General features: G+C 40.5%; 1 protein-coding gene across 2 annotated transcripts in view; it reads right to left on the minus strand.

Annotated features, from left to right (window-relative positions):
• Window positions 1-460: 460 nt before the first annotated feature.
• UBE2K (ubiquitin conjugating enzyme E2 K) overlaps window positions 461-15341 on the minus strand; it is a 47698-nt gene continuing 32817 nt past the window's right edge. For both annotated transcript variants that reach the window (XM_071556612.1, XM_071556613.1), the window contains 3 exons: window positions 10074-10173; window positions 7096-7224; window positions 461-6742 (listed from right to left, as the gene is read on the minus strand). In XM_071556612.1, coding sequence (XP_071412713.1) covers window positions 6668-6742; window positions 7096-7224; window positions 10074-10173 — 304 coding nt within the window. In that variant the 3' untranslated portion in view covers window positions 461-6667. The remainder of the gene's footprint in view (window positions 6743-7095; window positions 7225-10073; window positions 10174-15341) is intronic.

The raw sequence follows: 15341 nt of genomic DNA on the forward strand, positions 1-15341 counted from the left end.
TGCACCTGGGCAGCAGGTAGGTGTTTAAAAATAGGGACAGCCAGCTTTGCCTTGAAACGGCTCAGCTGCAGGGAACTTCCCAAACCTCTCAGGATCAGCAGGAGCTTTGCTCACCACCATGTTCTTAAACTGCCAGCTGTGAAAAGAGGTTTTTGGGAAAGATGGAGGATGGGAATAGACCAGGGCAGGGAAAACGGGGCACTGTCCCTTTTCCCACCCGCTCTAGGTGCCCTGCACCACACTTGGAAGCAAAGGCAGCTGGACAGGGAGGACTTGGCTTGGTAAACGGTCTAGTGGCTCAGGTAACACCAGCACAGAACAGCTTCTCTCCCACCTTTCCCCACTCCAGCAACACCACACTCGTATCTTCCTCACCGTCCCTGCTGATTGCCCTTTATTTTAGATGAGGATGTCACAAACCCACCTGAAGACTTGATGTATTTCAACACAAAGCAGCCACTAAGTGAAGCAATGTAATTTATTTGACATTATACCAGACACGGGTGCTCCAGATCCAGACTTGACCTTAAAAACAATTTAAAATCCTGGATTTGCTGTACTGGAGGTATCAGTTACCCGCCTGAGAGCCAACTGTGTCAGTATTACAGCCACTGAAACAGAAAAGTAAGTACAGGATGAGTCAAGCTTGCAAGCACCATCAGTCCATTTCAGCTGTGAACTCACTTCCAGTTTTGGAGTGCTGGAAGAAATGACAAGGCTGTTGGACAACTTCACAAGTATTTCAGTATAAAGCAGCTCTCAGTTACTCAGGTCAGAGTCTAACTACAGGAATCCGAAAATATGTTGTGTTTCATTTCTCTGAATTGATGTCAAGCTAAGAGAAGCCCCCCCACCCCCCACAAGAGAGGGGCTGGGTAGTGCTCCCTCATCCCTCCTAATGAGGTACCGCAATACCACAGAGCTCCTGATGACAGCAAGTGAGACAGAAAACATCTTACACCATAAAACTGCAGCACTCTCCCAGCTGGCAGAGCCTGCCTGGAAACCTGCAAAACCTGCCCAGGGACAGACACACACCTGAAGATGGGACGTAGATCTGAAACAGATTTACACCCAGCTCCACAGTAAACTCACTGCTCGTTGCTTCAGCTGTGCAGCCACTGTCTTCCAACTGCTTTACTCCACTTAACAAATGTTGACTAATGCCAAAAAAGTGGATAGTTTGTACTGGTAGCAAATCCACAGCCATGATCTCCACTAGATTCTTCTACAGCTGAACACCAGGGCAGTGCTGTCACCCAACAGGCTGTCTGTCACCTGCCTGTCCAAGAACCAACTGCAATGTGTATGAGGTAAAGAGTTTAAAATGCACAAGGATGACATGAACATGAGCAATGCTGGAAAATCCAAAGAGAACCTTTTCCTCTGAGAGTTACTGGCTTTTTTCCTTCAGATGCAGCCTTTGCAAGGAGACACAAGGTGTTGCAGCTGTACATGTATTTCCTAGACCATCACATGAGGCAGTCCTCGCTCAAGCAACACACCCTTCCACTACACAACTTATATTTACACAATCTTCTTCTTCATAGACTTTTAAGGTGATCATGAAAATGATCATCCCTTTCTCTCTCGTTACTGACATGGAGGCAGTAGACCCTGTAATCTCAGAAAAATCTGAATTGCCAGAAATAAAATGAAAACTGTTTTCAGGGAAACATGTATTTATTGTTAAGCATTCCCAGTGAAAAATCAACATCTTTTAAAATGTGTGTTTATTTTAAAAATCATTTGTGTACAAAAGTGTTTGTGTAATTTTTATTTTCAAGACAAAAAACACTGATGCTGCATTCCAGCCCCCCACCCCACTGCTCCTCTACAGGAAGCCTGGTACTTAAGAATCAACCTCCTGCAGTATTTACCAGTAAATATATATTTACTAGAAAAGTCAGAATTTAGGATGGAACAGGTAAGTGAAAAGCAGGGTTCTTCAGCAGTTGACATCAGCATTCCTATGATGGCAGCCTCCTTCAAACACTGCACAGAGCACCAGCAGTTGCTGCAAATCACTAACAAGACAAGTACAGCATTTTCACAGTACATTTCCTCATCTGTTGAGTCACGGACCTGAACTTACATTGTTGGTGAAGGGCTCAGCACCATGAGCAATCCTGTAGTTATTTTTATGCCTACAAAGCAGGTAACAGCAGAGAAAGGACAGCACAGCCCACTACAGAGCAGATGGTTCGCAAGGGTTTGTCCAGTGAGAAGAAATCTGAAGTCAAGTTGCTGCCAAGAGAGCACTGCTGCTGGAATAACCAAGCCAGAAGCCAAACGCGCTGACGGCAGTTGGTCTTGTGAGCCTGATGATGCATCAGCTGATGACACAAACACAAGTGGGAAGAGCAAGCTACACCCATTCACTGATAGGTTTGGAATAGATCGGAAAACTAGCAGAAAGAAGTGACTGCCCCTTTTGCCTAACCCTAGGAGAAAGCTGTGCCTGGAAAATGAGGATGGTAACAAGAAAGCATCTATATGGCTTCCCAGAAGAGGCCTTAGGCACCCAACAACATCTTGACTTCCAGGCTTTAGCTCTGTAGTGCAATGGACAATGATGAAATGCACTTTTGCTGTCTCTTGAGCCAACTGCTCATCAAAACCATCCGAAACTAAGCACCTGGTCACAAATCATGGCCACACTCAACTCCATCAACAAACCAGAGCAGGAGAGGACACCACATCTCATTGCCTCTGCTCATCAGCAGACACTGAGTAAAACTGACTTTCTCTGCAAAATTATTTAACAATTCCCCTTTGGGCAAGCCTCCAAGTCTAAGCTGGTGTTTCGGAAGGAAACAGGACATGCACAGTTAGGTTTCCCCTTGCTCTAAAACCAGAACACTTCCTCAGCACAGGACCAATGCAGTAAACAAGAACTCTTGCTCAAACATGTGTTTTGATTTCCCCCCTGCTCCCCTCCTCCCTTTCCCGATGCCATAAGCAATCCATATACTCTGAAGTGCCTACTCTGAGTCACAGCTGTTAAGCTTAAATTTGCATAGTTTAAATGTTTCTGTTACCTCACCATCTAGTGCAGATCCAGGGTTACAAAGTAAGATTCCTTCTAGGTCTTTAATTACTCCTTTCAGACAACAACAACAAAAAACCCCTATATTCCCTATGTCAATGTTCCAATACTAATTTACATGGAAAACAGCTGAATACAGTGATAATTGAAAAAAACCCTTAAGACCTGTTCATCCACTGGTAGTACCTAGTTGCTGGGATAAATACTACCAAACCAATTATAGTCAAGGCCCCATGTACTCTATGGCAAGCTTTAAACAAACAAAAAAGTCTAGAGTATGCAGAATTAATAGTGACACCTCTTTCCAGAAGGATATGTTTCAAAGTTGTTGGTCTCCAAAATGCAGGAGTTGGCCACACTGAGATCACAGCTTGTCACAGAAGCAAGGGGAGGAAGCTGTGAATTTGGCACGGGGGTGGGATACAGTCAGGGCTTTTGGTACTCATGGGAAACCAGAGGCTTTTGCTAACAGGAAAGGGCATTTCTCTACCTCTGAACAGTGCTGTACTTTGGAGGAACTGGAGGAGATAGGATAAAGCACTTTGCTGGATGCACATTAAAATGTTCGGCAGTGAAATCCGATGGACGCTCTGGCAGTCCATAAGCTTCATTACCTTGTTTAGAAAAATGGGGCCATTTAGACTTCAAAACAATTGTTTCAAGCTGTATTCTGGCACAATAGAGGAAGACAATGCAGGACTTATTTGTACTTAGAAAGAACCTGTCCCCATGTTCGTGTTCTTGCTGTAAGGAAGTGGTAAATGTGCAGCCCGGTCCAAAGCTGGAGTGCACTGCACATCAATCCCACATCTGTGAGCACACAGGGCTCTGAACACAGCGACGTTCAGTGGTACAAAAAACAGAACTACCATTTGTATGTACAAACTCACAATGGTAAACTTAACACTAAAAGCAAAATTCCTAGGGCTCAGCCCCAGCTGCAGTTAAACTAACCTCATACAACATTATCCCTATATTCAACTCTGATAATTACCAAGAATACAAAAACATTCCTTATAAAGGAGTCACGTGTCAAAATTCAGAGGGACTTCAGACCACAGGTGTCTCCTTAATGCTGGGTCACGTTTCCTTCCCAGCTCACTTCTTGAGAAGCTTTCTGCCAGCACCTGAACTAGCATTACCTACCAAGCACATGGATGGAGGGCAAACCCCAGAATTCAACATTTATATATAAGGGGGGAGGGGAAGACAAGTATTTTGCAGTAGAGAAGAAAATGAGGTAACTCTGTGAGAGAAGTAAAACTTAACAGGGCATTCTTTCAGAGGTGACCATGCTCACCTAAGAACCATTTCCTCTTTCCTTCCTCTGCCCCTTTCCCCGGCTTCCTTCATGCCTTTACATACTGTTGGAAAAACCTGTTCTTAGGAGACTTGTCTTGCCAAAAGACATGTTCAGAAGCCCATAACTGAGAATTTTCATGTTCCCAACAATAATTTCCAAGTTCTTTCTTTTGATAAATAGCAGCGAAGAACAAAGGAAAGTAGTCAGCAATTCATATTTACCACCAGGGTAAAAAAAAAAAGCTGTTGATGTAATCAAGAAGTTCTTAGCCTGTATAACAGAAAGACAGCAACTTGAGATTAACACAAGTGGCATTTTGCCAGTTTCCTACCATCCCTGGTTTTCATGTAGCAAACCAGCTGGACAGTAGCAGCTTTTTGTTAAAAAAATAAATAAATACAAAGAAAGTCAAAACAACTCATTTCCTTTGGCATCATTGCAAATGATTTACACTAACTCAAAAAAACCCAAGAAAACTGGTCACTGACTACACCTTAAAAAGCAGTAAATATAAAGACTAAGCAAATGCATTTAGTATTGCACTGATATGAGTTCCAAGTATTTACTGTCTGTGCCCTCTTTTAAGTTTGGACACATCAGGCAGAGCAGTACAGGGAACATCCCTGAATTAGCCAGGTCTCTACGGCTCCGTTTCCAGGTTCTGTTCCCCTACCATTATGCTCCAGGTATTTAACAGATACCATGATGTTCCTGATTTCCTCTAATACAAGTTATAAACAGACTATGAAGTGTGAAACTATTTCAACTTGAACTTCATAGCTCTAGAAAAAAACTAGCAGGTATCTATTTCCCCACCCCATTAGTACACAGTTTAGAAGAAAAAAACCCCAACAACAAAACAAAATAATAGAAAAGATGAGTTATACAGTACTCCAATATCCACAATCCCCACTCTCTAGTCTCAGGATTTCTCAGAACTTCCTGTCAGATATATTCTCAAAAGTTAGCATCATATTCACAAAGACATTACAGTTCTCTTTAAATAGATGTGCTAGTGTGTTTGAAGTTGCAAAACTAATAACTTTCAAGCTTTTGCACTCAGGATGAAATGTCATTTTAATACAAATAAAAAGACTGACTGTATGTACAAGCCAAGGTAAGATTTCAGTTCTAATTTATCAGAAACATCAATCCAAAAGAAAGCTAAATTGAGAACACACTTCTACTTTTATATGCATTTGAAGTATGTACAGTAAAAACACCACCACAGCCTCCATGTGTTAACCAGAGAAAAATGCAAGCAAGGATGAATAAAGTACCTGGTAAGCAATCCTTAAATTGAAGCCCAAAATAAAGCTAGAAAACGGCTGCAAAAAACAGCTGATTGCATCATATCAAGTACTCAGAATTTTTTTTTCATTCTCAGTATGCTGGAGAATCAGCTTTGTCCTCCTACAAACACCGTGAAATCATATTATCCAGAATGCACTGAAGAACATTTTCCAACTACTTAAGACAAGAAAAAAGGAAATGAAACAAGCTCCATCTTTCTGAGCTGTATCGAGGCATACTCCTCACATGATTGTGTAGAAAACATGATGGATGAAATCATTACGGATAATTCAAAATATAAATTTTTAAAGGGGAGCCTAGACTACTGTAATGGCACACATAATACCCACAGATGATGAAACACAGCAGGATGATGTCAGGGAGAGGAGAATCAGGTTTCCCAATTAATTAATAAGCTAGAAAGAAAATGGTTCTGAATAGGTCACCATTTGGAACTTTGGGTAAGTCTTGAAAGTCTGTCAGGAAAAAAGTTACAAAAGCAAATGAGTATTTCCAGGGTGCTCCTCAGCGACCCTACCTAATATGTCTATTAAGTACAAGCATGCAAATATAGGTCAATCCACAGGCACAGAGGATCCATGTTAAAAACCGTAAGATAACTGTGATGAGTGGCACCAACAATTTTGATGACTAACACTCAAAAATGTTGCTTTCTGAATTACTAAATAAAAATCCTGAAGCAAGTTCCTGCTAGTCTTCGTCACACTGCTAAACACTAAAGTAGGCATGTTTTTCCCCATTATCTTAGCTGAGCTCAAAGAATTTTTACAATATTTAGTAAGAAAAAAAATTAAAGTATTTCCCCTTTTTAAATTTACACAGACGTTTAATTAGCTTTATTTACAGAGCGCTTTTTTCAGTCTCCAATAGTGCCTAGACAGCATCATCAGGCAAGAGTGCCAGTTTTGAAAGAGAATCTATATAGAATCCTAGGATAACAGATGGTGATGCTCCTCCAGAAGGGACAAGCTGGAATACAGAAGCAGCTCTCTCTATATGGCTCAGTTACTCAGGAGTAATTCTGTTGCAGTCTCTACATCCCATGATTTTGAAGACAAGGCCACTATTACTGCATTCTGCAATGAGAAAACAAAAGCAGTAATAATTTCAGTGTGTGAATCTGCACCTCTAGAAGTGGAATGAAAAGTTCACAGATTAATCAGAACATGTTAGTTTACCATTTGTTAAACTCCAACTAGTAATTTATTGAAAAATTGTTTCAAAAAGACAGGGGTAGCTCACAAGATTTATCAGTAACACAGTATTTTACTCCTGTTCTTAAAAATTAAGTAGCAAAACAGAACTACCAGACCCACAAAAGGTCATGGAAGTAGCAAATCTACTTTAGTTTACTGATGACTCCCTGTATTCATACACATAAACTTGCCCTGCCCCTACCAAAAAATATTTAAGTTTTGTATATACTTACCCTATCAAAGCCCATAGCACAAAGGTTTTCTATTTTTTTGGTGTATTCTGGACTAGAAACTGGTGCTCCAGCATACACATGTGCCCAGAGTCGAGCTGTCTGTTTAAACATTTCTGGATTTTGTTTGTACTATACAAAAGAGAGAGGGGGGAGAAGGGGAAAGTTAAATCAGCTCAGCAATCCAACCAAACAGCAAGATGATAGGGCAGATTGTAATCCATTGTTCTTCCTACAGTGTCTTCAACGGAGTTTCGCACTGACCACGCTGCTATTTTCGAAATACATTTAGAGGTGAGGATTACACAAAGAGTAATGCATTTGATGTAATGAGTTTGCCTTCAGGGTACATTATGCACTCAGGGTATTTCATGTGTGCAACCAGGTCCTGCCCTCAATCGCCATGATCAAAAGTAAAGTAGCTCTAGCACAGCTACCGAAAATTTATATTCAGTGTGGCAGAGCAGGAATTATCCCTGTGTTAACATCTCCTGAACATGGATACTGCAGACTACACTAATCACTTAAAAATGTATCTGGTTTTTATGCACTGCAAGTAGGTCTGTGCTTTTTCAGCAGGGCTACCAGACGACTTCTTGAGAACAAGGACATTGATCGCACAGGTGATAAGAGAAGGGCTGGAAAATGGGTGAGCAAAAAGCTGGGGAGCTGCAACTCTGCATGAAAGCCACTAGTACCAGAAAAAATCATGCCAGTATGTAAGTATGTTATTTTGCACCAATCTCAGCACTCACAAGTTTTCCAATAAACAACTGAATGGATCATACCACAGAGAATTTTTACTGTGTGCCAAGAACTCAAAAGCCAGGAAAGTGGGTCATCTGTCATAAACTGTACTCACAAAAGTTAAAGGAGTTTCCCATTTTAACAACTTTTGTACACAATATCAAGGTTTTTGTCTTAAAAAAATTCTTCCCTTATATCACCACTTTAAAAAAGTATGTAAGACCCATCTTTGGATATTTATTAAATTTTAGCACTAAATAATAATAGAAAATATATTGTTCAAATATTTAGATGCATTTGAAGGACAGAAACACGGCTGAATATAATTCTTAAGTATTTCATTCATAAATGAAAAAAATAATGAAATCTATAAAGCAGCCAAATGCTGTGCATTTCATTTTGCCTCTTCTATAAAAACACCAACTACATCACTTTTTGTGCCTTGTTCACCACCCTCTAGTTCTGATCCACTCATTTGTATATCTCCTATCTGGTTATTAATGGCATTAAAACAAACCTGGGAGGCAATCTGTTGTTGAAAATAACTATTATAAATACAGTGGTCTGTAATAAATTTCTGCTGTTGTAGTAACGAGAAAGGAGGAAGGAATAAGTTAAGCATCAGCAGCATCCTGAAATATTGTTATTCTTCTGCTTATAAGGAATATTCCCCAATTAATTTTTTAAAAAATATTTTTGAGAACACTGCCAAGCCTAGAAAGCAACTAGCTGAATTGCAAAGGATTAGTCATAGCTGCATTTTATTCAGAACCAGCTTTCAGTGTTCTATTAATAGAATTCCTTTACTTAGGTATCCATAAATAATCCAGAGTCTCACTGAATTGAGAAAAGCCTAAAGGCAACTTTTGCTGATGTCTCTGTATCAGGAATCTGAGGCAGTTAATGTTGCTGTACTAACAAGGACAGCAGTGAGTTGAGGCAGTTTTGACACGAGACAGCTGGTGGCTGAATATGCTGCTGTTATTCACACAGTTCTCCCTGTGATTCAGTTCAAGTTTGCAGCACGCTGCCATTTACCTGCACAACTCTTAGTTTAGTAAATGAACGAGTGTACAGGATAATTAATTCCTTGTGAATTTTTGTTTTGGAAAAAGCAATCAACCTCAAAACAAGTAAGAGACCCCAACACCAAACAAAACTCATGAAGGAAGTGGGTGTTTACCTCCACACCTCTCAAAACCATTATAATCTCTTTGTGCTTACACTTGCCTTTAACTAAAGGCCAAACCCCAGTACAGTTTTCATGGGGTTATTTGCAGGAAACAGGATAAACTGAATCCTCCCCACATCACCCATGCCACAGTCCCACTGGACACATCCCCACAAGCACCTGAGGGGCATCCAGGAAAACTGTGCTTTGGAATCTATGAAGTTTCATGAAGTTTTTTGCCTGAGAAAACACTCTTTGCAGCTCAAGTGCTTCTACAAGACTGTTATGATTCCAGCACAAAATTCTACCATCAGGGCCAGAACAGGAAACTCTGTTTTTGTTCTTCATAGAAGAGGAAAAAGTGGTTTTGTTTAATGAACAGAGAATGTGACAGCAAGGGCACACACCTGGCAAGAAAAATCAGTGCAGGGACATGCCTGGTGGCCTTGCTGGGCCTTGGCAACCCTTCCCCCTGGGCCGAGCAATTCCCTCTGACAGAGCTGTGCAGGGACATTTAGTTGAGAGCAGCCTTGCTGCAGAGTCGTACAAATAAGCCTTCTGTACTTCCTACTGAGTACAGTGCTGGCAAACAGCTCTCCCTCACCCAGCAGTGCAGTGGGCTCACCTCTGACCTCTGTGCTTCCCTCCAAATCCTGACAGATTTGAAAAACTTCTTGTCAGTCATCCCAAACAGTTTTTTACAGGGAATGAGTGCACACACTTTGTCACCCTATCCTGGAGGGTCCTGCCTTACACAAGATACAGGCGAGACAAAAGGTTCTCCCAGCATCACTTTGCTTTGTTTCCCTGTTCCTAAAGTACACCCTTAGTGCCAGTCAGTGGGGAAGCCAGGCTGCCTCTGCCTGCCCAGAGTAAAAAGCAAATCACTCATGTACTTGGGACTTCGTTGAGTATTGTCAGACTGTGAAGTTATGGAATGAGTTTCTATCTTTTATCAACATTTTAAATAGAATCCTATCAGTCCTGATATGGTTTGGGACCCAACCTGAGTCAGCAAAGGTCATAGAAGTGTCACAAAATTATAGTCAACTGATTATCTTACCTGGTTTGCCACTACTGCATCTTGTGGATCATCTGGTTCTGCAGCTGCCAACAATGCTTGCAGTGATAACAACACTGTTCTTAGAGTCATTGCTGCTGCCCTAAAATTAAAAATTTAAAAAATATTTTACCAAATTTCATGCCTGTACTCACCTTTGTGGCTGTACTAGTATCATAGAATTTATGAGTTCATGTACAGCTTTTAAGTCCAAGAAACATAATTTTAAACTGCCACAGCTCAGAGTTATTAGAATGCCTTTCTATATATATTTAAACATGGTTTTAAATGTGGAATTTCCTATTAACAACGCTTTTTTAAGTTTTTGGAAAGCACAGTCCTTGACCAACACATTTTGCCATGCCCACTTAAAGCAATTCATTTCCTCTGAAAAATCCGCAGCATCGGAACAGCCGATGTCGCGCTCCCTCCCCGCCGGTACCGGCACTGCCCGCACGGTGCGGCGCCGCGCCGGCAGCCCGGGGCGCTCCCTCTGCCCGCCCGGGATGCTCCCCCCTGTGCCGGCCCAGGATGCTCCGCTCCCTCTGCCCGCCCGTGATGCTTCCTCTGCCTGCCCGGGATGTTTCCGGCCCGGGATGCTCCCCGCTCTGCTCCCTCTGCCGGCACTCTGTGCAGGAGCAGTGACCCACATTTTAAATACTTGCAACACGTAAGGAATTCCATGCCTTAGATCCCTTTTGCATTGCACCAGTTTTAACATTTTTCAATAAAATATAACAATTTACATAGTTAACTACTGAATAAAAGGGTTAGGCTATTATAGAACATGCAAATCAAAATACTCCCTTGGCTTCCTCTCGTTACAACCTGCTATGATTGTCGGAAGCAGGAAAACATTCTGTAGTCAGGACAGTGCTGTAAAGTCACTCTTTGACCCTGTGAAAGGGTAGCACAGTTCTTAAGTCAGAACTTCTAAGGTTTTAGGGTCTCATCATTTATCTTGATCTCAAAGTGTATTTAGAATAAGAAACTTTGATAATTTAGTAAGGGAAAACCAAGTACAATCACAGAAGTCAATAAACCCTCAAAAGTAATCATACGAAATTACTATGCACTGTAAGTCTGTAAAGTTTCAACATTTATATAGTTTAATTAGATTTTGGTCACAAATCTGATCTGCCATTTCACCCGGCATACACTGGAAACCAAATAAGGACCCCACAGACTGTGAAAACTATTTCAGCTGATTTGAAGAGTTAACTGGACTCTGATCATGGCAAAGGCACAGACAGATGTTCAAACCCATGGACAAAACCGCTTACTCTGCTTAAGAACCAGTAGCAAGGTGAGTGGGGAAAATGTAACAGCTTAGATTGGAGCAAAGTGGTTATGGCCCGTGAACACCAGAGGAAAGCTGTGCCACACAGGCATCCAACTTCCTACAGACAAATTTCTGATCAACAGAAAACTATTTCTACTCTTCACAAGACTTAAAGTAAATGCACACAGTCTGTTAAGAGTAGGTGGGGGCCAGTTTGACCTGATGGCCCAGAAACAATGGAAAACAGTGTGCAAATATATTTGCAGGATCAGGTTTCAGAAATTAATTTATCTGCCAGTGCTGAGGCGCTGCATTGAGGCACTCCAGCAGCACATACCCATGCACAGAGAACAGACCTGGTAACGTGTCAGAGGTGCACCTGTGGGCACCCAACATTATGTTGCTGAGTGCTTCCCTTCACAGCCTTCCTGCTATGTCACTAACCATTCAAACATGGCATTCTTCCCTAATTGTTCCCAATTCTATAATATTTTTCCCACTTAACTTATTTATTTGCTTGGTAATTATCACTGAGCTTTTACAGTGCAGTGTTTTATATCAAAACACAAGTGAGAAACATCCCAAATGACAGAGATTTTAATTAGCACATATTGTCTCAATCCAACTGCCGTATCAGCTTGAAATGCCTAAAGCTGAATTTTGTAGATTTAAATCTTAGTTTCTCACGCTTTTAGATCTAAATTCTGACAAATCACAAAACCTTCACAACATATAATTCTCCTTTTCCAAATCTCTTTCTTAGTAACTAAACTTTTTTCCCTCTCAGAATTTCCAATTTTCTTCTAGTTAAATTTAAATATTTCAGGTTCCAAGTTGATTGATTCCTCCACGCCAAAGAATGTTTCTTTAAATCAGAAACAAAGTTGGGAATTAACTGGTAAGATTCTACCTAATCAGATGAAGAACACCAAGTTACTGAAAGATGCCCTCAGTTGCATGAGCCAAGCTAATCTGGAGTACAAAGTGTCTTGTTTGTCCACATCTAAATCGCACGCACAAAAATCTCTGTGAAAGAACACAAATATCTTTGCTTTACATGTACCTATGCTATTTTACTCTTACAGTTTGCTGGGGTTTGTGATCTCTACTGGTTTGTACTGTCTTGAAATTAGTCTCTTTAATGTAAATACTGACAAGAGAATTCATTACAGTCTCATCTGCTCATATTAATGTAATGCAGCACGTTTACTATTTCAGCATTGAAGGGCCCCAGAATAGTCTCTGAAGCCTTACCATGCTCAAATGGATTTAACCATTTTTATTTTTATGCAGTGAATTCCAGGAACTATCACATCCACCACATATGCTATAAAACCTCAAGTCTTTTTTCCCAGGTAAGTAATTTTATTATGCTATTTAGTGTAGTTTTAGAGACAGACTTAACAAGAAATATCAACCATAACTAATACTGTAGTTACTTTCTCTAAATAAAAGCTGTTCAGTACTTTCCTTTGCAGAAATCCTTCTACTTTAGAGACATCTGGAAATGTAGAGAAAATGACACAAAAAGGGTCACAGCCTCTTGTGCCACTTTTACATGCAATTTACTTTCATTTACAGTGTGTGTTCCAGTGGTGTGAAACGTACCTTGGGGAGCAGCAGGCATTACTGAGAGCCGAAGGTGCCATGGACACCTGGAACACAAGTTTTGTGCTGGTTCCAGCTACCTCTGGCTTTTAAGACTGCCAGACCCTCTCAGTCCCTGTTCATCTGTTATGTTTGTAGATTTTTAGACAAAGCATACTGGGACTTGAACTTCTGTTCTGACATTTCAATTTCAAAGTAAGTAATAAAAATAAACTCATCCATTTGGATATACAGATGGCTCCATGCTCAGAGAAATCAAACTTTAAAATAATAAGTTTCAGACAAGACTTGTTTAGCTACGTATGTAAAAAGGTTTAAAAACGTAGCTTACAACTTATTTTCAAGCTCTCAAAACAGCTTTCAAATCTCATGCATAGTAAGACAGTCCTCACTGGAGACAAATGCTGAAAGAAGTATCCTTAAATCATACAAGAAAACCTGTTACAGCTTCAGTTACTGTTTGTATTAACCACAAAAGAAATTAAAGTTTGTGATTAATAGTAAAGAAAAACTGATATATTTCATGTAACTATTGTATAATTTATATTTAAAATCTTCTACCTTTAGGACACCAATTAACTTTCCTGATCAAAGAAAGTAAAAAAGGTTTGTATTTTCTACACAGCTTGGTCTTAATTTTTCAGACATAAATTAAGATTCCCAGAAGAAACTGAAGGGACAGCTAAAAATAGATTCTCATTTCCCAAGTACTTAAAAAGCTCTTCTTCCTCCCCATTATCTTCTTTCAGGGGAATACAGTGAATGGAGATGACTGCCCAGAACTATATTTACAGACACTAGTAAGGCAGGACCTGTTTCTAATCAGAAAAAAAGCAAAACCAATTTCTATCATCAGTTCTGAAGGAAAATCTATGCTGATAGTGGCACAAAACTAAAAAACCAAATAGACACACAAAACCCCCATACATTTTCACAAACTACAGAAGAATATTTGGGAGGGGGAAAAGCTGGATTTCCCTCAAAACAAACTTCCAGTGGAAAGATACAGGTCTTCTGAGTTTTCCAACACACCTCAAAGGTTTATTTATCCAGAACAGAACCCTAAAAAACCCCAAAGATATTTCCAACTCTCCTTACGTTTGAAGTCTACTTTTAGGTGTGGATTTATGTGCAAAATCTCATGGAGTTGAAGCAATTCCCTTTGGTAACAAGCTAACTGCGTGCTTGGGGTTTGGGTTTTTTCTCTCCTCCTTGCCAAAGGCAAGGTTTTGTGTTGCTCCTGACAGACTTCTGTCTGATCTGTTATTAACTGGAGCCTCACAAGTTTCTTGGAAAATCTATTTCAGTGCTTCACCATGGGTGACATTCTGCACACAGAGATGGCTTTCCAATCTTTCACTGTACTTTGTATTTGCTTAGAACATAATTCTTGTTACTTTACTCTGGGTTTTCCTATGGTTCCTATCTTCCTTGTTCCACAACTCTCTAAGTGGGTACACTACCTCAGTGGAAGCCTGACCAATCATCAACAACAAGCAGTCAGCCTGTATCACGAGTTTTACAGGTAAAGCTCCCTGTTTGCCTTGCACATGACATCACATTGCCTTTGTCCCATGACATTGCTGGCTCCTGTCATCTCCTAAGGCTTACAATAAGCCTTGACTCCCATTCCCATCCCAAAATGTTGCTTAGCTGTTATGGCAGTGTGCAGATATGCCACCAACAAAATTGGAGGAAAGGTCAGTGTCATCTGCCAGTGAGATGCAGAGAGCTCACTACAGAGGAGCACTGACCTTCAGAGAACTTCCAACTAAAAGCCTCAACTCTGGACATGCAAACCAAAAGCCAGGCTTCCTATTGGTGTTGCACTGGCTAAACTGCAAAGGAACCTTAAGTGAATTGGAACAAAGAAAGCTGATATATATTTTATTCACTTACAATTTTTTTCCTCTTTTTAGGGAGTATCTCAGGGCATTTCCATTAAAAGAGCACCCATGGTTTGGGTGAATATAGTGATAACATTAAGAGGCACAACAAGCCAGCCATGCCCATCATGCCTGAGGAAAGAAATCTCTTACCTTTCCATGAGCTGAGAGAGTCCTAAGAGGATTACGAAACACTTTCAGGTTTTATTTTAATGCTTCATTTTTAAAGGGTAAGTAATTTTCCATTTAGAAAATTTTTACTTATGTTCTTGACATTGCTCTCTGGAAACAATCTCTCGTGACTCCGAGAGGTAATCCAGCAGAACAAGAGAACAGCTGCAGCCAGCAGATTGCTGCACCCTCTGTCAACCAAACACGGCTACAGAGAACAGCTCTTTTCAAAATAATCTGCAATATTTATTTCATTTGTGAAATAACTGAACTTGTTAATCAAGGAGAAAATCTCTGGGACCTTGTACCAAAGGCTTATGGAAT

Source organism: Pithys albifrons, chromosome 5 (genome assembly GCF_047495875.1).
Source record: "Pithys albifrons albifrons isolate INPA30051 chromosome 5, PitAlb_v1, whole genome shotgun sequence".
NCBI lineage: Eukaryota > Metazoa > Chordata > Aves > Passeriformes > Thamnophilidae > Pithys > Pithys albifrons.